This window comes from Canis lupus, chromosome 2, assembly GCF_011100685.1.
Source record: "Canis lupus familiaris isolate Mischka breed German Shepherd chromosome 2, alternate assembly UU_Cfam_GSD_1.0, whole genome shotgun sequence".
Taxonomy (NCBI): domain Eukaryota; kingdom Metazoa; phylum Chordata; class Mammalia; order Carnivora; family Canidae; genus Canis; species Canis lupus.
Window position 1 is genome coordinate 8,065,156 of NC_049223.1, and position 22,464 is coordinate 8,087,619.

The 22,464-nt window shown below is 35.7% G+C and overlaps 1 protein-coding gene and 1 long non-coding RNA gene across 21 annotated transcripts in view; one reads left to right on the plus strand and one right to left on the minus strand.

Moving 5' to 3' along the window:
- ARMC3 (armadillo repeat containing 3) overlaps nucleotides 1-22,464 on the minus strand; it is a 100,560-nt gene that overhangs the window by 48,196 nt on the left and 29,900 nt on the right. For 17 of the 20 annotated variants that reach the window (XM_038529803.1, XM_038529813.1, XM_038529817.1 and 14 more), the window contains 6 exons: nucleotides 20,838-20,906; nucleotides 20,425-20,600; nucleotides 17,073-17,267; nucleotides 14,752-14,935; nucleotides 4,149-4,301; nucleotides 3,942-4,047 (listed from right to left, as the gene is read on the minus strand). In XM_038529803.1, the coding sequence (XP_038385731.1) occupies nucleotides 3,942-4,047; nucleotides 4,149-4,301; nucleotides 14,752-14,935; nucleotides 17,073-17,267; nucleotides 20,425-20,600; nucleotides 20,838-20,906 (883 nt within the window). Of the gene's footprint in view, nucleotides 1-3,941; nucleotides 4,048-4,148; nucleotides 4,302-14,751; nucleotides 14,936-17,072; nucleotides 17,268-20,424; nucleotides 20,601-20,837; nucleotides 20,907-22,464 lie in introns of those variants that run through there. The other 3 variants (XM_038529809.1, XM_038529804.1, XM_038529822.1) reach the window with 2 other exon arrangements.
- Nucleotides 3,664-14,757, plus strand: LOC111091318. The gene is made up of 3 exons (XR_005355177.1): nucleotides 3,664-4,090; nucleotides 8,626-8,720; nucleotides 14,263-14,757. It is a non-coding gene; the product is annotated as an uncharacterized LOC111091318 (long non-coding RNA).

Here is a 22,464-nt window from a genome sequence, read left to right on the forward strand (position 1 = left end):
ATGGCCACTGAAGACTAAATTATCACTTAGAGAAGAGGTCTCAGCCCTTACAGCTTTTATATACAATTTGATAAAGCTTGGTTACCTGATACCCAAACTTTTAAGTAACTGAAAGGAAGGGATTTGAAGAGAATTTTGGCAGGATCAGTTCTGCCAATCAGATCTACAGACAGCAGTGAAAATAGATACTGACAGCCTGCCAGTAGAAGAGTCGACAAAATGCATCAATACCCAAAAGGCCCTGCCCCCAGCGGGCCACACTCAGAGCAGCGCAAGCATCCACCTTCCCTATGGGGCCCTGACACCTCCACCTTACAGCACATGATGGGCATCAACTCAAAATGGCAACCATAACCCTCCCCCAAAAGTCTAATAACAGTATGATCAGTTTCAAAGGTTGGGAGGAAAGCATTTTAGAAGGTTTTAATTCAAATGCATTAAAATTTTTTAAAGATTTGTGGATTATAAAGAATTTTCAAATATACTAAAAACTTGTACATCTAGGAAGCCTCATTCACAGAGAATACCCATTAGGCAAGATCGTTTGGCATCAATTAAGGTGACATTTATAATTAAAGTTGAAAGGGTTATGGTTATAGTCTGGTTATTTATCATTGCTACCAAAATTGCTCATCATCTTACCATTCTATTACATATGAGTGTATTTTCCTTCTTAAGAAAACAAGATGTGTGAAAATCTGAATTTAGTTATTTTAGATTATAAATATATATAAAATTCTATTTTCAGGCTGTAAGATATTTTATTTTTTAAAAGCATTTGCAAAAAAAAAAAAAAAAAAAAGCATTTGCCAGTTTTACAAAAAGGGTCACCACAAAGTATATTTCTCCTTCCTTGATTTTTTTCCTTTAATTTAGAAAATTTTGATTTACCCACAACTTTCCAGGCAAAAACCCATTGTTACATAAAGGAAATTATATCAGCATGTAATCATAACACATCAGAGATTACTCAATTCATGAAATGGTCTTTCAACTCCAGAAGGTGCCCTGACTTTAAGCAATAGAAAACCATTTTGGGCACATAGGGACATGAATGTCGGAGAAGGAGCTGCCTTTTAACGAACAAATTAGTATTCACAATGCCTAACTGTAATTTTTTTTTTTAATTAGGCTAGCAATTATCAGGTATCTAAACAGTTACCCAGTGCACCTGGAAGACATTAGCTCTGGTTTTTTGCCTTCTCTTACCACTTAGGTGTGGCAGGAAAGGAACATTCTTTCCATCCCCCAGTCCCACCACCCCAGCAGCAGAGCCATGACTCAGCCCCCCATCCCCTACCGCATAGCTAGGAAAGGTAATCTAAGGCCCTGCTTCTAAAAGGTGATGCTAGAAATACTCACCATTGCTGAGTTTAAGCTAATACGTCTTTTTTTTTTTTTATACGTCTTTAAAGATGATCTGAGTAGAAAACATTTCTTATTAAAAATAATCAATCATGGTTGCTGTCTCTTCTGTTGTGGTTCTAATTAATACTCTAAGAGGCTTGCTACAAGGATAGACAATGTGGCTTATTTGTTTTCATTCCTTTTGATTGACTATAAAATCTTTGTCAACTCTAGTCTTCAGCATTGGCACAAACATGTCAAATCTGACTCCACTTCCTCATCAGAAACATTTACTTTCAATATTTTTTAGCTCAAAGAGTCCAAAGTAAAAACTCTATAGGCCTCAAAAGACATCCATAAAACCACTTTTATTCACGTCCCATTTCCCATAACAAACACAAATTGAAAAAAAAAATCATAGTGGACAATATACAATAGGTTAAAGAAATAACTGCAATTTAAAATTTATAAAAAATTAAAACAAATTACAAAAATAAAGATATATGCATCATCATTTAGTCTTAATTGACCTTTCTATGTTGACAAAATGGAACTATAGACTTAGATGACAAAACTGTGAAATAGATGATTAAATTGCAAGAGAGAATCTGGAGGCAGCCTCTTTTAGAAGCTACTTAACATCCTAATTTTCTACGATTTTATATAAAACTGTGAGATGATAAAACTTAGGCAAACCTACATCAAATTAAGACATCTATACACTCTGGAGGCCTATTTAAAGTATTTTAGGTAATATATAAATCTAAATGCACCCGAGATAAAAGTGTTTTAGTGTCACTGATAAGATTTTTGCACCAGCGTGACTATTCTGGAACAGTCACTGAATATGCTATTTTCAAACTGCTACTTACTATGTATGACTCAATATTCTAGAAGTTTGTGCGCTTTCATATAGATGATGATGACCTTGAATTTCAGAAATTACCATGTCAAAGACGGTAGCTATTAAAGGAACACAATTTTGTTCTGATGTTTCTACATTTTGGCTGTATTTTAATCGGGCATTGTTAGATTTTTACTCATTGCGTTAAGGTCTTTATAAAATGTGTGGGAGTAGAAAAAGGGAAAGAAAGGGTAAGAAAAAGATTAAGTATATGAGGAGGTGGAAGATTTATTTCAAGTTAGGAAAGAGTAATTTTAGCCACAATGTCACAAAACAATAACATACACAGAAGTTAATAACTTACGTATTATGATGGTGGATTTTATGTGTCAATGTGACTGAGCTAAACAATATCCAGATAGCTAGTAAACCATTATTTTTGGGTGTGTCTTGTGTCAATGTGACTGAGCTAAACAATATCCAGATAGCTAGTAAACCATTATTTTTGGGTGTGTCTGTGAAGGTGTTTCTGGAAGAGGTTAGCATTTGAATCAGTAGACCGAGTAAAGGTTGCAATCACCAAAGTGGGTGGGCATCATCTAATCCGATGAGGGTCCAAATAGAACAAAAAAGGTGGAAAGGTGAACTTGCTCTGCCTAAGCTGAGACATTCATCTTCTCCTGCCCTGGCACATGGGCTCCCTTGGCTCTCAGCAATTCAGATTCAGACTAAATTATACCACCATCCTTCTTGGTTCCCCAGTTTAGAGATGGCAGATCATGAAACTTCTTGGCCTTCATAATCACATAAGCCAAGTCCTATCATAAAACTCCCCCTCCCTGGGGCACCTGGGTGTCTCAGCGGTTGAGTGTCTGCCTTTGCCTCAGCGCATGATCCCAGAGTCCTGGAATCGAGTCCCACATCGGGCTCCCCACAGGAAGCCTGCTTCTCCTTCTGCCTGTGTCTCTGCCTCTCTCTCTCTGTCTGTCATGAATAAATAAATAAAATCTTAAAAACAAAAAACAAAAAACAAAAACTCCTCCTCGATGTATATTATGTCCTTTGGTTCTGGTTTCCTAGAGAATCCTGACTAATAAACATACTAAATAGGGAGGGAAAATATTTTATTTATGAAAATTGCCTTCAAGAAATTCTCACTCTTTTATAAGGTGATCTTCTATAGAGAAAAGAACATACAAATTCTGGAAGCCAGCAGACCCGGGTTTAGTCTCCAGCTCAGCTATTTTAATAAATTTGTATACCCAGGAAAACAAGGTAAATTGCAGAACATCAGTTTTCTCATTTGTTGACAGATTATCTTGGTAATTAAAATTTGTAATGAATATAGATCACGTACCAAAGTCCTTGGAATGCCCAGGGCATCTTTTCATCTTTCCTCATAGTATTTACTCATAATATGTTGTTTCAGATTGACTTTCTAAAATGTTTCTAGATTACTTAAAGTTTAAGTCTTAAACTTTAAGTCTTAAAGTCTTAAAGTTAAAATGAACCTTTAAATTTTTTTCTGGATTTATCAAAGGTTTATATAAAGTTGTCTTTAATATTTTCAGCACTATCCAGTTCTGTTTGTTCTGGAATCTTCCACAAGAGTGGGTTCTTAAGGAACAATCCAAGATAGAACATCTGACAGAATATGTAGACTGCCTCGAAAGCCAAAATACTACAATTAGAACATGCTGGACTGTGAGACGTCCCCCAATGAGACAGTGTTGAGTTGTTTGGTACTCACATTACATTGGCGGTGTTGCATGTGGTCAGATTAGCCAGGGCAAGGGCCGCAGCTTCCCTGACTTCTTCACTGTCACTCTTGAGCAACTGAATTAACTGTGGAATCCCTGTAGAAACAGAAAGGGAAGATGTGGTTCTGTAAACATCCAGGTAAGCGACAGCTTCGTGGCCTAAAAATGTTCAAAATGTGTTTGTCCACTTTGCTTACCCTGATTATTGAAAAATTCTTTGCTGCCCGAATTCTCACACATCACCGAAATGGCTTGGCAAGCAGCAATTTTCGTTCCATCGTTTTCAGAACCCAAAAGGGCTACAAGGCATTTTTCGACCTCTTGTTCATGAAAAAGTTTTCTAATTTCAGCTTGTATAAACCAAAAGAAAAAAAATCAGAATTCTGCAGCAAAAATTGTATAAGGGTAGCTACTTAATCATCTAAAATATGACAGGATTTCAAACTATTTCTTAGCTTCAGGAACAAAGACTCTAAACTAAACAAAATAAACACCTGTTTAACCTTTAGAACACAGTGATTATGCAAAATGACTTATGGATATTGGAATTTTTTTCTGTTCCCTAATATTATATTAATAATACAGCAAAGAAAATTCTAGGGGTGCTTTGGTAGCACAGTTGGTTAAGCCTCCGATTCTTTTTTCCTTAAGATTTTATTCATTTATTCATGAGAGACACAGAGAGAGAGAGGAGGGAGGGGGCAGAAACAGGCAGAGGGAGAAGCAGGCTCCATGCAGGGAGCCTGATGTGGGACTCAATCCCGGAACTCCAGGATCACTCTCTGGGCCAAAGGCAGGTGCCAAACCGTTGAGCCACCCAGGGATCCCCAAACCTCCGATTCTTGGTATCAGCTCAGGTCGTGATCTCAGAGTGGTGAGATTGAGCCCCACATGGGGTCTGTGCTCAGCATGAAGTTTGCTTGAGATTCTCTCTCCCCCTCTGCCTCTCCTGCTGGTGCTCTCTGTCTTTCTAAAATAAGCAAATCTTAAAAAAAGAAAAAAAGAACATTCTATAATAAGAAAAAGGGCAAGGTTCAACTTTAGAGAGAATTTATTTAATGCCAAACATGGTGTCTGGCATGGTGATGTGCTTACACATGCTGTCTTCACACCAAGGACAAAACTGCATTTATTTGATATTTATTTTAAATACACAACTCAATGTCTGAAGAATGCTTAAGGTATATAAACCGGTGTGCTAGATGCTTGAGAGAAGAGGAGAAAGTAAAAATGAGTAATAAAGTATAATCCTAAGTCTTAAGGATTTATAATCTTCTATCAAAAAATCATAATCATTTCTTCTCTTGTTTACATGCTATTGTAGCAAAAATTAAAATAAATATTTAATTACTAAATTACCATCAGTATAATCTAAACATACATTAGCATAGTTTTCTTTATGTGAAAACAAATAAAATGATGACTCTAAGTACATACCATGATATTCATCCCATTTTAGAACTCTAAATGAAAAAACAAAGTATTTTTAATCTTCTTTTTGTTCCCTAATGTTTTTCTCTTGATTTTGTTTCATTTTCTTAATAAATGACAGCCTCATTACTATACTAAGCAAACAATGCATTAAACTAAATTAGAACATTAAAACTTAATTTTTTGTTTTGTGTTCTATAGTTAATTCTAAATAAGTTACATTTATTAAAGACATATACTAGAAAAAATGTATTAAACCAAACTCAGTTTTAATGCAATAAGAGGTAAAAGAGAATAGTTTGAAAAGCAACAGCTTACAAGTAATTCTTTGCTAATTTATATACAGTTCCTTCAAAAAAACGTCATAAGTTTGATTCTCCGTTAATTGACCTTCATAAACTCAATTTATATGCTTAAAGCAGAAGAATGTGAGATATATGCTCTTAAGATGTTGATATACATAAGAGAAGACTGTTCTGTTAGAATAAAAATTTCTGCAAAAACTGCTGATACTAATTTACATCATACATAATTGTATGTGGAAGTAATTCATTACTTATATACACTGTAATTAACTTGTTTTTCCAGGAATATTCTCAGAAGTTATTGAAACTGGTTTTCCACTTTAAAGTTAACATATGATTTCTGTGTTCTTCCAACAATGAGTTTTTAGAATTGCCCTCTTCACAGAAGCAGAACCATCATCTTTGCAAACACTTCTGGCCTTTGTTCATCTGATACACAGCAATCTGGTCATAACTGGCACTAGCTAAATTACTAACACTTCTGTTCATTTGTCTTAAACCAATTATGAACCATGTCCTGTAATCCCATCATTTTAATCCCTTGCTCCTTTCATTTAAAATTCATTTTCAGTCAGGTCAAATCTGTTTTATAAAAATGTTGTGATTAATAGTTAAATCTCAAGTAGGTGGCTTCTGAAATGTTTTAAAATATATGTGGTCCTGATTAGTATTCCCTGAAGAAACAAGATCTGAGAGTTTTCTAGTCTCTGACCTAAAATGTTTAGATTTATAATTAAGACTTCCCTGAATCTAAAGCTCTAAATCAACTTTACTAAACAGAACACTCTCAACGTAAATTCTACCAGGAAAATCAGCCAAAAAAAAAATTAATTTGTAAAGACTAACTTTGAAGTATGTAGTGTTGCATTCAGAAAACGGTATATATGCAATTATTGGAAAGATTTTTTTTTCAAAATAATCTAAATACCGTGGGCAATTAGTTTCTCAACCCTGCTGGGAGTGTTCTCAAAATCCAGCTGTGTTCACCAAACCTCAAAAGTGCTGACTGCAGTGTGGCTATAATAGATTTAAAAGATGAATTAACATATTAACCAAGTTCCTTCATTGAATTGCTACACCAAGAAGTAAAGTATTCACGTTTTAATTACACAAATAATAAAGATGGCAAGGTAATTATGCGACTAATAGAGTAATGTCTTTTAAAAATAACATTTGCACAGTATCACTAAAATAAAAGCAGGAGGTTTTGTAACTGGAAATAAATCTGCACGTAATAATGCTTTTCTTCACCCACTCTTGGAAGTTGCTATTGTGCCACCTTTGCTCCTGCTGGGATGTTAATGCCAGTTCATAAACCTCATGGCACTGTGGTAATTAACACCTTCCTCCTCCTGGTGCCAGGTCAAAGGCAGACTGATCTGGGCTTTCCACTGTGGGGACACATGCTACAAGTACTCAACAAACAAAACTTAAAGACTGTATATTATTAAGGGTTGGTGTGTTTCAACTGTGTTTTCGACATGCAATGACAATGCCTTGCCTAACCTACAAAAGAATGTTCGATGATGATGGAAAGTAAAAAAAAAAAAAAATTATAGATGAATACTGATGTTATTTGTTAAAATTTGCTTATGAATGAAGTTTTCTAACTGCAAATATCTTCTCCCATTCAGTAGGTAGTCTTTTAGTCTTGCTGAGTATTTCCTTTCCTGTACAGAAGCTTTTTATTTTGATGTAGTCCCAATAGTTTATTTTTGCTTTTGTTTCCCTTGCCTCAGGAGACATATCTAGAAAAATGTTGCTACAGCGGATGTCAGAGAAATTACTGCCTGTGCTCTCTTCCAGAATTTTCTAACTGTGGAAAATTATTTTGAAACTTAATGACTATTTATTTTAAATACAGAAATATTAGGATATCACTTTGTTAATCCTTATTAAGTTTTTAGAGTTTTTAATCATTGTTACTAATTACTCTAAAATAAAGCATGCTATAGCTGGCTGGGTCTGGCAGAGAGAAGTCAAGGCAGGCTAGAGTTGATATAAAAAGGGGTAGACGAGAAACATAGGTAGGGTTTGCAAAGAAAGAACAGTATAGAATGAAGATGGTTATTGTCAATCTGGCCATATAACTAGCATAAGGACATACATACCTACATGCATACATACATAAATAAATAAATGAGCATAATCAGGTAAATGTTTGTCTGTAGGATGTAGGAGTTGAAAAGTCAATGTCAAATTCTATAAGGACTGTTTTGGCACAACAGTAGAAGCAGAAGTCACATGCTTAAGGTTAAGGGATGGAGATAAAATGAAGAGGTAGAGCTATTTAAAATTGACTAGTCTTTCAAAGAAGTTGATTGAGAAGAAAAGGGGGGAAAAGCCCTGGGGCAGGAACAAGTCAGGAAGAAAGAAATATTCACAAACTACTGGTCAATGAACAATTATGGTCTCCTCAGAATGTTCCAAACTTGTATCAGCTTCCTCCAACATAACCAGTGGGACCAGGAGAAAACAGCACATTAGTGTTGTGATGTCACCTAAGAGGAAAACCCCTTCATCACCCAAAACTGGGGTGACGGATTCTAGTGCCACATCAGTTGAGGGAGTAAATAGGCAAACGGCATCCTGTATGTCTTTTCTGTTCATTACAATGAGGCCTAGGCAGACCACTGCTCATTCTACGGTGACTAAAACATTAAAAAAGAAAATTATGAGTGTATAATAAGTATAGAATAATGAGACAGAGACATGTTAAAATAATAAATATTCTTGGGGGAAATATTAAAACTAAAGCAATAACCAAAAGTATAATAGGAAAAAAAAGTTTCCAAAGTTAGGGGAAAAAAAAAAAACCCACCAATAACAAATCCAAAACATGATTTGGTAGACCACAAGGCTTTTCTATGTTGTAGGCAGGGAGTGGGAAGTGTGTGTGTGTCAGACACATTTTGACAAAGTTTTTTTTAACTTCTAGGATAAAGAACTCTACACAAATACAAAAAGAACATAGATTATATACAAAAGAATGGAAATCAGACTGTCATTAGACTCAGACACTACAAAAACAAGGTTTGTAGAAATTTAAGAAAATGCTATGGTGCAAGGATTCCAAACTCAGCTAAACTGCCATATGTGTTTGAAGGCAACAAACATGCACAGTGAAGGTCTCAAAAAATACCACTCTTGACTATTCCTGAATACATCTTTTTTAACTGAAAAAAATACTCCAATTGAGAAATGAACCCAAAATAAAAACCTTAGGAATGGGTATGTTTTATGATGAGAAATTTACAATGTACATTGAAGTGGATTCAATATGTAAACAATGGTAAATATGGATAAAATTGAGCATAATGGCAAAGTGACTCATTAAAAAGAGAACTCTGTAGATTTTAGAGAGGAGAATCTATAATGCCCTATGAAATTTACAAACATCAGGAAAGCAAAGAGTTATGGAAGCAAAAATGCTAGCTATCTTAAATAACTATAGTAACTCTATCTTCAAAATAGTCATTTAAAATTTCTTTTAATCTATATAACAAAAAAGAAAGAAAGAAGACAAAGAAGACAACATAGAAAAATAAAACATAAAACATGGTGTCAGGAAGAAGGTCAAACAAATATAATCATTGTAAAAATAAATCTAACAATGGTTCATCATCTTGTCTTTGGATCTAGCAGTAGTGATGGTTTCACAATGTTGCTAATCTGTGGAGACCTCACCAACTTTGTTTGTTCCCTTAGCCCTAATTATACTTCTGACAATAGTCCCTTCATTTGTCTCTTTATTTAAACCATCTGGAGTTTACAGAGCTGGTTTTTGCCAAGACCATATTTGATGATAAACTGCAATCTTAATACCAAATTAGAATTTAAGGCTAAAAATCAGTTAAGTGAGTTTTTAAAAAAAATCAATAGTGGATATACAATAATATTAAATAAAGCAAAGTTAGTTAAAATAAAATTACAAGAGAAACATCAACAGAAATAACATAGTGAGAAACTTCTAACACACTACTCTTTTGTGATAGATCAGATACAAAATAAATATGACAAAAACAGTACAATGTAATTTACACAGTTAAACTAAAAGTAAATATCAAACTCTACATTCCACTGGAAATACATCTTTTTTCTATTCAACAAATATTTATTCACTTATTTTAGTCATTGTTTACCTTTATCTTCTACAATAGTGCCTTGCATATAGCATGCATAGAATAAATATTTATTAAGTAGTAAGCAAAGAGCATATCTTTTCAAGATTTCATAAAAGGCTTGTATACATCGATTATATACTAGGCCTCAATGAAAATGCAATATTATTTTCAAAGCAAAATTTATATTTTTTAAACTACAAATCAAATGAAAATGTTAGAATTTATTTTTTTTAAATATTTTATTTATTTATTTATGAGAGGCACAGAGAGAAAGAGGCAGAGACACAGGCAGAGAGAGAAGCAGGCTCCATGTAGGAAGCCCAATGTGGGACTCAATCCTGAGACTCCAGGATCACACATTGAGCTGAAGGCAGATGCTCAACCACTGAGCCACCCAGGTGTCCCAAAATGTTAGAATTTAAAATGGAAGACTTTGAGCTCTGGGTCCTGATGGAGAAATGGGATCTGGGGTTCACTGTAAGTCTTTCCCTCAAAGTATTGGCCCACTTTGCTGATGTGGTGCAAGAGGCTGATTATAATACTTGTTTCATAAAACTGAAATTGAAAATAATCATAAGATATAACCAAATCTTTATATTACATAAAATGATAGTGCATGTTTTTCAAATGCTGTTCATGATACATATCACTCCACTTCAAAGAGTGAATCATAAACAAGAGAACATGCAGAGAAAGTAAGAGGATGATTACAGGATAGCCTACAGACGTGATGTATGGTGAAAAATGAAGTAAATATAGATTCTTCAGTCTGGAAAAATGGTGGTTAGAGGGAACATGAAAAAAATCACAAATGGCATAGACGAAATAAATACAGATTTAGTCATTTGATTCTAAAATAAAGAGTGAGGAGACACAGTTTGGAACTGGAATGTAGTCATTTTAGAGCTAACATAAGGAAGTAGATTCATAAAGCATTAAGTGCCAGATGGGCTTTAAAGTCTATCTGGTTGAGTTTCTTTGTATTACAAATAAAGAATGGATTTCAACAAATGGTGATAGGAAAACCAGATTTCTACATGCAAAAGAATGAAGTTGGATCCTTACCTTACACCATATACAAAAGCAACTCAAAATGCATCAAAGACCTAAACGTAAGAGATAAAACTATAAAATTCTCTTTTTAAAGATTTTTTAAAAGATTTTATTCACTTATTTGAGAGGAAGGAGAGAGAATGAGCAGGGGAGGAAGGGACAAAGGAAGAGGGAGAGCAGATTCCCTGCTGAGCAGGAAACCTGACTCAGGGCTTGATCCTCAGAATGTAGAATTGTGACCTGAGCCCAAGGCAGACACTTCACTGACTGAGCCACCCAGGTGCCCCAAAACTATAAAATTCTTAGAAGAAAACATAGGGGAAAATTTTCATGACATCAGATTTGTTAATGATTTTTTGGATATAACACCAAAAGCATAGGAAACAAACAAACAAAAAAAAATAAGTTGGACAACATCTGAATTAAAAATTGTGCATCAAAGGACCCAGTCAGGGCAGCCCTGGTGGCTTAGTGGTTTAGCAACACCTTCAGTCCAGGGCGTGATCCTGGAGATCCAGGATAGAGTCCCACATCGGGCTTCCTGCATGGAGCCTGCTTCTCCCTCTGCCTGTGTCTCTGCCTCTCTCTCTCTCTCTCTCTCTCTCATGAATAAATAAATAAAATCTTAAAAAAAAAAAAAAGGACCCAGTCAATAGAGTGAAAAGGCAACCCAGAGAATGGGAGAAAATATTTGCAAATCATACATCTGATGAAGAATTAATATCCAGAATATATTAAGAACTCTTATAGCTTAGTAAGAAAAAAAAATAAACAACCTGATTGAAAAATGGGCAAAGGATTTAAATAGACACTTTTCCAAAGAAGATAAACAAATGGCCAATAAACACATGGAAATATAGATCAACATCACTAATCATTAGAGAAATACAAACCAAAACACAATAAGATGCCACCTCATACCTCATACCCATTAGTGTAGCTACTAACTAAATAAATAAAACAGCAAATATTGGTGAGAAGGTAAAGAAATTGGAACCCTTGTGTCCTGTTGATGGGAATGTAAAATGGTGCAGTTGCTATGGAAAACAATATATCATATCCTCAACATATTTAACACAAGATTAATCATATAATCCAGCAATTCCAGTCATGAGTGTATACCCCAAAGAACTGAAAGCAGGGACTTGAAAAGCTATTTGTGTATGCATGTTCATATTATTCATAGTAGCCAAAAAGTAGAAGTAACCCAAGTGTCCATTAATAGATGAACAAATCAGCAAAATAGGCTATATACATACAATGGAACACTATTCAGCCTTATAAAGGAAGGAAATTCTGATGTATGCTAGAATATGGATGCACCTGAGGATAAGTCATGCAAAACGAAATAAGCCAGTCACAAATACATTGTATGGTTCCACTTATACAAGTATTTAAAATAGTCAAAATCAAAGAGACAGAAAGGATAGTGTATGTCAGGGACTGCAAGATGAAGTGAGGAGTTAATTGTTTCATAGGTATAGGGTGTCTGTTTTGCAAGATGAAGAGTTCTGGAGATGGATGGTGGCTATGGTAGCACAAAAATGTAAATATACTTCATACCACTGAGGTTAAAAATGGTTAAGATGGTAAACTTAATATTATGTGTATTTTACCACAATTTTTATTTATTTATTTACTTTAAAGCCTATTTATTTATAATTTCTATACTCAACATGAGGCTGGAATTCATGAGATCAAGAGTCACAATACTCTACCAACTGAGCCAGCCTGGTACCCCTTTTACCACAATTTTAAAAAGAAGAATAGAATTTATTTCCTTTCTTTTAATCAAAACCAGCTCCTCTTCTTGAGTTCCCCACTTCTGTGAATGGCACCATTCTACTCCCAGCTGTCCCAGCCAGAAACCTGATCTTATCCTTAACATCATCTTCTTCCTCTTCAAACCCATGTAGTCATTTAACAAACACTTATGGGCGCTCCCAATGTGCCAAACACTGTGCTGGTGGTTCTCCTTGCAAATGTCTGTTTCAGGATGCTTTCACCCTCCCTCTAGATTACCACAGCAATCCCCTTCCTGGTCATTCTGGATCTGGTTCAGCACACTTCTAGTCTCTCCTCCATTTTGCAGCAAGAGTGCTCGTTCTTTAAAAGTGAGTATCTGTAATGGTCCCTCACCTCTCTAAGCTACTTCAGTGGTAACTTCAGTTGTCATCAAAATAAGCTCCAAAGTCCTTACTTGGCTTCTATCACCCATTAGCATCTAGCTCCTTATTACTTCTACAGCCTTCACTGTCAGTTTTCTGCTGCATTCTATTCAACTAGCCATTCTGGAAACTTTCAGTTCTGGAATTTACCATGCTCTGTTCCTCCTCTGGCTTTTATACACTGTTCCTTCTCCTTGGAGCACTGGTGATCCTTCTCCATCCCACCAGGACCTTCTTTGCCCACCCAATTTCTATTATTCATTTTAGATCCTAGCTTGTAAATCACCTATGTCAGGGAAACCTATCTGATCCAATTTGACATTAGGTGCCCTGCCCCAAGGTGATTCTGTTCTTCTATTATCAAGCACATTTAACACTACAGTGTGATCACTTATTTCCTTGCCTGTTCTGGGTTTATTGACACAAGGTGGAGGCTCACTAAATCATTAATAGGTCCAGAGAGGCTATGGTTCACTCATAGTCACAATCTAGGTCATTTCAGTTCCAGTAGTGAGGACTCTCTACCCAGTGCTCTTCCCCTTGCTACGTCACATGATGAGTAATAAAATAAATAAATAAATAAATAAATAAATAAATAAATAAATAAATAAATAAATAAAAAAGCCCTATCCCAACAGGGGCTGTGACCATCTTGAAATGGTCCAACCACACTAGGCAATAGAGAAATTGCAAAAATTTTAGGCTTCGTATTGTCCATGTCTTGCTATTGCCCTTTCTTTTGGTCCCAAACAACTAATAAGTCCTGGGATAGTTGGAAAACAGAACTGACCAGGTTTGATGAGATCTAAATTCCATTTGACAAAATGTTGAATCAAGCAACTTTTGCCAATACCGAAAACCTTAATTTTACAGCCTGGTTAGATTTGGCATTTATAGTGTAACTCACAAGTCCCCTCTATGTTAACTATGTGCTGGATGATGAAACTCAGCTTATCGCAATAAAATTCTGCCTTGAAGAAATCAGTGTGGAATTAGAAGGAAATGTTTCCCATAATATACACATAGACATATATACAGATGTGAGTATTATGTTTAGAATACAAATCACTTAAACAAGTCAAAACTGTCACTGTTTATAAGAGGAGTGATGTGGAAGGGGGAAAATAAAATCACTTCTTTTATTAAATAAAATACTCCAAATATACATAAATTAAAACTATAATTTCATCTTCAGTGCTTTTGATGTAATTAATCTCTCATATTTTACAGATTTATGCCAACATAGCTTGCCACTGAAATGAAAATTGTATTATGTATATAGTATGAGCATATTATTTTTCACAGCTATATCACATGGCACTGCTAGTCTCCAGCTGAAGTTGAGATTACTGTGTAGATATCATGCCAAATGTGGATATATTGAAACAATGTTTTCAGGATCACAAACAATGGATGGATTCTGTAAAATTTCAAAATCAAGAGAAATAAAGGCTTGAAAAACTTAATTTAGGAATGAGATAGCTTTTTTTAAAAAAAATTCATGTTTAAATCATACTGAGTTTATTAAATCCCTGACAAAGTAATCTCTACTTTTACTCATTGGCATTGGGATAAATTTTGGCCCTAAATAGTAAATACGGCACTATTCTCAGATGACCAGTTAAAAGCAGACAAATACTCTAATGTTTGTTAGTACTAATCAAAATCAAGAATAAAAGAGGAAGTATGTGTGCTTAGTTTATATAAAATCAGACATACGATCATAAGCTGCTTTAGTGATTGCTTTTGCTGCATTCTTCTGAATATCAGGAATTGTAGAGTTTTCTGCAAATGATAGGAGCTTCTTAAGAATCCCTGTCTGCTGAATCAGCACCAGAGTATCCATATCTTCAAGGCAATTTGCCATCACAGAAAGTGCTTCTGTATGAAGGTCATTCAATTCCTAATAATAAAAGCAAACACTACCTTAGAAAATTGTACTAAAAGAGATTGGTACTTCCCAAATTTTACTGTAAGACAAAAGTCGGTCAGAACATAATGCTGTTACTTTGTTGTGACAGATGCCTGAGGAAACAGTTTCGTTTATGATGAGAACATCCACTCTCCCTCACAATTTGCCCCATCTTCTCTTGTTTCCCCTGCTCCAAAATGTTTCACAGATAAAAGATAATTACTGGACATTTCCAGTCATGATATCCAAGTGAAGTTGCTCATATAACCCCCTACCGACAACAGTTTTAAAATCCGAAGAAAATATTCTTTGAAAAAGCAGACAGAAACTGAAAGGAAGTATATTTCTTAAAGTCTCCTAGGGGTAGAGGGAAGTATTCTGTTTGTGGCCCTCTTGCCCAGGGAATCTCCTGAATCCCCAATGCTTTGGAAAACTGTGGCCTTATCTGAACAGCTAGATGATTAAAGTGGGAATCCTTAAAGTGAGAGGAACATAGAAAGGATGCTCCACCATCATGTGATCCCACATAGCAATGCTTCTGATCAAGGAGCTCACTTCACAGCAAACAAAGGATGGCAATGAGCCTATGCTCGTGGAATTCACCATTTTACTGTGTTCCCCACCATCCTGAAGCAGCTGGCTTGATAGAATGGCCTTCTGAAGAGGTTTCTCCCATAGCCAGTCATGGTGGGTCCGGGAATCAAGGGGTGGAAATGGGTGTGGCACCAGTCATGATTATCCCTAGAGACTCACTAGCAACATTTTTGCTTCCTGTTTCCCAGACCTTATACTCTGCTGGCCTAGAGGTCTTAGTTCCAAAGGGAAGACTGCTTCCACCAAGAGACACAACAATAATTCCACTGAACTGGAAGTTAAAACTTCCACCCAGTCATTCTGGCCTCCTCATGCCTCTAAAGCAGGCAAAAAAGAGAGTTAGAGTGCTGCTGGGGTGACTGATCCCAGTCACCAAGGGGAAATTGGACTGCTGCTCCATAGTAGAGGTAAAGAAGATTATATTTGGAATACAGGATGTTCTTAGGGTGTCTCCTAATATTATCAAGCCCTATGGTTAAGGTCGATGGAAAACTACAATTACCCATTCCAGGCAGGACTACTGATGGCCCGCCCAGACCCTCAGGAATGAAGATATGGATCACCCTACCAGCTAAAGTGCTTGCTGAGGGCAAAGGGAATATGGAATGGGTATTGAAGGAAAGTAGTTATAAGTACCAACCACCACCACATGGCACTTACAGACAAGAGGGTTGTAACTGCCATGAGTATTTCTTCCTTATTTTGTTATAAAGAAGTGTTTATGTGTGTATGTATGAAATATCTTTGTTTTTTCCCCTCTTATCCTGTTAGGTAACATAAGATGTATAGACTTTAAAAATTAGTATTTATTATTAATTTTACATCATAGTATTTAAGTTATAGGATATCAAGGAGAAGAGTAAACATCATGCAAGGACATTGCATCCTCTTCTGGAGAAAGGGTTGTTTTGGTTGTACACAGGATAGCTATATCATGCCAGACAGAAGTAAGACCTGGTTATTGCTCTTATTTGGAGATTAAGTATGATTTAAGGAGATGTGTATGGGTGTCAAATTTATAAGGGATGGACTTGTGATGACTAATTTTCATGTTTTAACTTGGCTAGGCCATGGTATCCAGATATTTGGTCAAACATTATTCTAGATGTTTCTGTGAAAGTATTTCTTTAGATGAAAATAATATTTAAATCAGTAGACCAGGTACAGCAGATTACTCTCCACAATGGGGAGTAAATAACTCTTCTTAATTTTACCTAGAGAAAATTATGGCCATAAAGCTTAAAAGACTAATTCTAGGTATTTCAGGAAATCATGAAGAAGATCCTAAACAAGAATCTAAAAATCTTACATTTCTAAACCAGATTAAAAAAGAATTTTATAATGGACTTTTATCATTAATCTGATTTAATCATGCTGATAAACAATGTAGCAATAAGCAAATTAGTCCATTATACTTAGTACTAGACTTAAATATATTAAATTTCATTTTTAAAATTGTTCTACAATTCATATTTTATAACAACATTTAGAAGAGATACGTTTCCTTGTAGAGAGTCAAACAAAAGTTAGATACCTTAGTTTCTAGGACTTTAATAAGGTGGTCCACTCCTTGATTGTCTCTTAGCATTGCTCGTGCCTCCTTATCATTAGTAATAACACCTAAGGTTTTGAGAGCCAACAACTGGATAATTGGATATTCTGACTTCAAGAGATCTAGTATTGAGGGGATTGCATTTAGTTCTTGAAGCATAGCTCGACACTGAAAATCCTGCCATGAGATACAAATAATCAAATAAGTAACTTTTAAAGCAAAATACAGTCAGTCTCAAGAATGAGGAAACTCTATTTTCTAACAAAGGACATTATGAGTTATAAATTTCAAATCTTTTATTCCAGATTCCCTTCCAAAATAACTCACACAAAAAATAAGCAAACCCTCAAATGACAACACCTAAATATTCATGTTAGCTATGCAAACATTGTCAATAACAGGAAATAAACATGATCTACGACTTTTGCAATATCTATTATTTCTTTATTACCCAGCAAATTCCTTTTATTACAAATAGCATTACAATAAATCTGTGCATAATCAAATTCTTTTCACACTCTGTACCCTGTTTCAAATAGTATTTGATAAAATGAAATGATGGCATCAATTCCTTATTATCTTCATTCAAATGGAATGCTTATGAAATGCTTACATGCACACAGTGCTGTTGGCAGGCCCTGTACACACAAATTTATATCAGGTTTAGTTCAGACACAACATGACCTTTATTTAAGACATTTACAATATCAACGGTCATTAGAGTCTAGATGAGTTGCACTACATTGTGTGTCTATAATTGTGTGTGTGTGAGTGGTGGGAGAGGACTAGTTGTCTCTATGAACAATGGAGAAAACAAAGCAAAAAGTCATGAAAAGCCCCAAAACTCTGACTGCTGAATCATGACACTTAAAATCAAAACATCATAAATGTAAAATAGTATTAAAGGTGGAAAAACCCTACTAACACCTTAGCTTTTCTCTATCTCTATTTCTTCAATGGATGCTTCCTACAGACATAAAAATTATGGGTTGCTCTTTGTCATAGGTTGAATTGTGTCCCTCCCAAAATATATGTTGAAGTCCTAACCCTCAGTATCTCAAAACGTAATCTTATTTGGAAACAAGGTCATTGCAGTTGTCATTAGTTAAGATAATGTCATAGTGGAGTAGGGCAAGTACTTAATAGCATCTTCCTAAGATTGGTGTCTTTAAAAGAAGAGGAGACACAACAGAAGGGAGAGATTGCAATGATGCAGTTGCAAACCAAGGACCTCCAGGGACCAATGGCCACCAAAAGCAGCCAGGAAGAGGCAAGGGAAGATGCTACCCAGAGTGGCCATGAGAACATGGCCTTGCTGACACGTGGATCTCATATTTTCCACCTCTAGCACTGTGAGAAATTTCTGTTGTTTAGAGGCACTCAATTTTTTGTTATATCAGTTGTAGGAAATTAATACACTACTATTAACTAGTAGTTTCATTGTGAAAAATAGCAAAGGCAAGCTTTTCATTTCTGTTTGACAAAAAAAACCCAAAACCAAAAAAACCAGAGAAATAAAAGCTATGAGGAGTCTTGGGATGAAAGATTCTAACACATTGACAAATTTACTTAGGTCTATGTGATGAGAGAAGGTAAACAGCTGAGCTTCCTGCAGAACATCTCCCTCAGGGAAGAACGGAATAGAGGCCAGTGAGTGCCCAGCCACGTGGCAATGACTTTTAAGGCCACAAATGTAGGTATACTTTTGCTGCCTTTGGGCATGGGCCCATTTCTCTCTGTTTTTCTATATAATTTGCCTAGATAATCGGCCTCCCAATGAAAGGGAGGCCTCACCTTCACTTCGCTATCTCTTCCTTTTATACTCCACTGCTGGCTATTTAAAACAGCATTTTTGTATTTTCAGTTGATCTTAAGCTTACCAAATGTGTGTGAGAATTGTTCAGGAACCTGAGCCAGAAAAGAAGCAGAGAAGGCTGTCCAAAGTGTCAGGAAGCTGACCTGCTGTAGGTATGAGAATCTGTGTGCCTTTTGGGGCTCCAGTGGGGACAGGGTCACAGAACAGCACAGGTGGAAAGGCCAAGGGAGACTGTTTCTTTCCATAACCAAGGAAAACAGGTCAGTGACATAGCATCTTGCAATTGTGAACAATGGATTTTATTCAGCATCTCAACTCACTGGGTCTTCACCAATAACTAGTCTAATCCAAAATCCTGGTACTCTAAATAAGGCATATATTGCATCCAATGTGCTTAGATCACCAAGGTTAGGTTAATAGATAACTGCCTGGGTCCAACTAGTTCAATGTATTAGATATCCTGTTTCAGAAAAAATACTTTTATCTAGTATAATCCTGCCTTAATTTGCAAACTACTCTATTCTTTCAAAATTTAAATACACTTCTAAAATGCCCTTTCATAGACCTGTACTTTGAAAACTATAAAACATTGATGAAAGAAATTGAAGAGGATACAAAGAAATGGAAAAACATTCCATGCTCATGGATTGAAAGAAATATTGTTAAAATGTTAAATATTGTTTAATGTCTATACTACCCAAAGCAATCCACGCATTTAATGCAGTCCCTATCAAAATACCAACAGCATTTTTCACAGAACTAGAACAAATAATCATAAAATTTGTATGGAATTACAAAAGACCCTCAACAGATGGATGGATAAAGATGTGAGATGATAGATAGATAGATAGATAGATAGATAGATAGATAGAGATTCACACACACATACACGCACGCACGCACATACATACACAATGGAATATTCAGTCATAAAAAAGAATGAGATCTTGCCATTTGCAACAACATAGATGGAATTAGAGAGTATTATGCTAATTATAAGTCAGCCAGACTAAGATAAAGTCCACATGATTTCCTTCATATGTAGAAAAAAAATAAATGAACAAAGGAGAAAAAAGAGAGAGACAAACCAAGAAACAGATTCTTTACTATAGAGAACAACCTGATGGTTACCAGAAGGGAGGGGTTTGGAGATGGGTGAAATAGGTTATGGGGATGAAGACTGTACTTTTCATGATGAACACTGAGTAATGTATGACTTTGTTCAATCACTTTGTTGTGTACCTGAAACTAATGTAACACTGTATGTTAACTGTACTGGAATTAAAATTAAAAAATTAAAAAATACTTGTAAAATGTGAAAATTGAAAGGTGTCCATATTCAACATCCTTTCTTTTTTTCTCTAAATGATAATTACTAAATTAGTACCCTCTCCCCCCCCCAAAAAAAACTGGTTAGTCAGAACTGATGAGTTTTTAAAACATTTCCCCCTTTACTAATGGGCAAATAAATTCTATATATAGCTTTGGTCAAAACACACTTTTAGAAATTACCCTCACCTGGGCCAAGTTGTAAATGCACTCAATAGAGTTCTTCTTCACATCAGGGTCTGGGCTGGCCAGCAGTCTGATGAGTGGCTCTAACCCACCATGCTCATATATTTGCACTTTGCTCGTATACTCTGCAGACATGTTCGCCAGGCAAAGAGTGGCAAACTCGTGGATAAGCACTTCTTCTGTGCATCAAAGATAAACAACACAAGTATGCAAAAGGCCTACTCAACCATTACTTTAAAACATGTTTTGAAAACCAAAGCTTCACAGATCTTACTTGGTTGGAGCCCACCTTGGTTTGAGAGATTTTAAAGATAATTCATAATTGATATGACACAAACTATTTTTGATGAGTAGTTTAATCCAATGTGAAAAATAAACCAGGCCCTCTTTTGAACCAATGTAAAATGGAAAGTTACCTTCTGGAGCAAGCTGAGCAATGACAGAGCTCATGACATCTAATTCCCTCAACAATTTTTTAACGTCATCTACAAAAAGAGAAACAGATTATTAATGTTTATTAATAATAATAATAATAATGGCGGTATTGTTTAAATAGTCCCCTATGAGATAGGCTTTATTATTACCTAATTTTACAGATAAAGAAATGGAGGCTCAAAATCACACAGCAAGTGAGTGGTGGGACCAGGTGGTATGGCCAGGTCTGTCTGACCCTAGACAGATTCTGGCTTCTGCTCCTTGATCACTGAGGTATACTACCTTCCAAAAACACTGAAAAATACAAAATGCACCTAAAACATAATCAGCAAATTTGAGTTACTGTGCCCTACATTTGTTTACTACATGGTAGAAAAATTCTCTGTTGTGCTGTTTTGTTGGGAAGGGTATTTTTAAATTTTGATTTTAATAAAACTTGTACAGAATGTACATGAGAATTATCCTCAGCCTTTTTGATTAATATACCTTGTTTACATTCCATTTTCTTATCAGAGATGCTCAAAATGATTAAAGGTAAGTATACAGATTTTTTTTTTTTTAGTATACAGATTTTTTAAAAATTCACTTTTGTATTATTTATGTGAGCCTAATTAAGGCTAGGCAGGTAGGCCCCTACTTCTCCTGCCAACCATAGCCCCTGTTTTCTGAGAAATAAGGCATAGGTACTAATTTGGTTTTTGTAGTTTCTCCTCTTGGGCAGTTATCTTTGTCTGGAGGCCAAAATTAGCATTACCAGGATTTTGGAAAATTTCACTCTGCAGCAGCTAAGGCAGATGGTCTCTGAATGAATATTTTCTCACTAACCACTGGGCATACTTGACTTTTATTGGACACCTTCTCCTGTGGGATTCAGGGCTGTAGATGTTCTTCAACCCATCAAAACTTCTGCAATCTGTTTCTGTTCAAAATGGCTAAAAAAGAGGGCCCGCAGATTCACAGCTAGCTATATGTATGTGAATAAGCTTGAAATACAAAAGAACAGTAGAGCTTCTGGAAAGTGTGGTGTCCCAAAATGGAGGACGTTACTTTCTAGTCAACACTCATTCAAAAAAAAAAAATTATTACCTTGACAGGGAATTAACCAAGTTAAGGCATAATACTCAGAGCCTTCTAGGTGTCCTGGTGAACTACACAGACGTGCACCCTCTTGAAGAGCGTGCCTCTATTCTCTTCTTATTCTGAGGAGTCCAGCCTCCTGTTACATACAGATGCCACACTGGTGTGGCATCTGTATGTAACACCACCTCTTGGTCTGTCCTAGCAAGTCAAATGTTCTTGTTAGAGGATTCCCTGTGCCACGGAATTTCCTTCTCCCTATGAATTCAGCCAAATCTGTTCAATAACAAACCTAGTAGATCTCTCCACTATACCATTTTCTCTTGGCTCGGTGGACGGTTCAGATTCACTGACAGCTCTTATGAATCAGCAGCAGAGCTGATCAATTTGTTATTCTGCTCTTTGACACCAAATTGCTCCCCCCCATCTTTCTTTTCTTGAGGGTGAATCAGCAAAAATAATGGATAAGCTGCAATTTTCATCACTTTAAAAAACAATATTGCTCTCTGTCCCCTTCTCTCTCAACAGAGA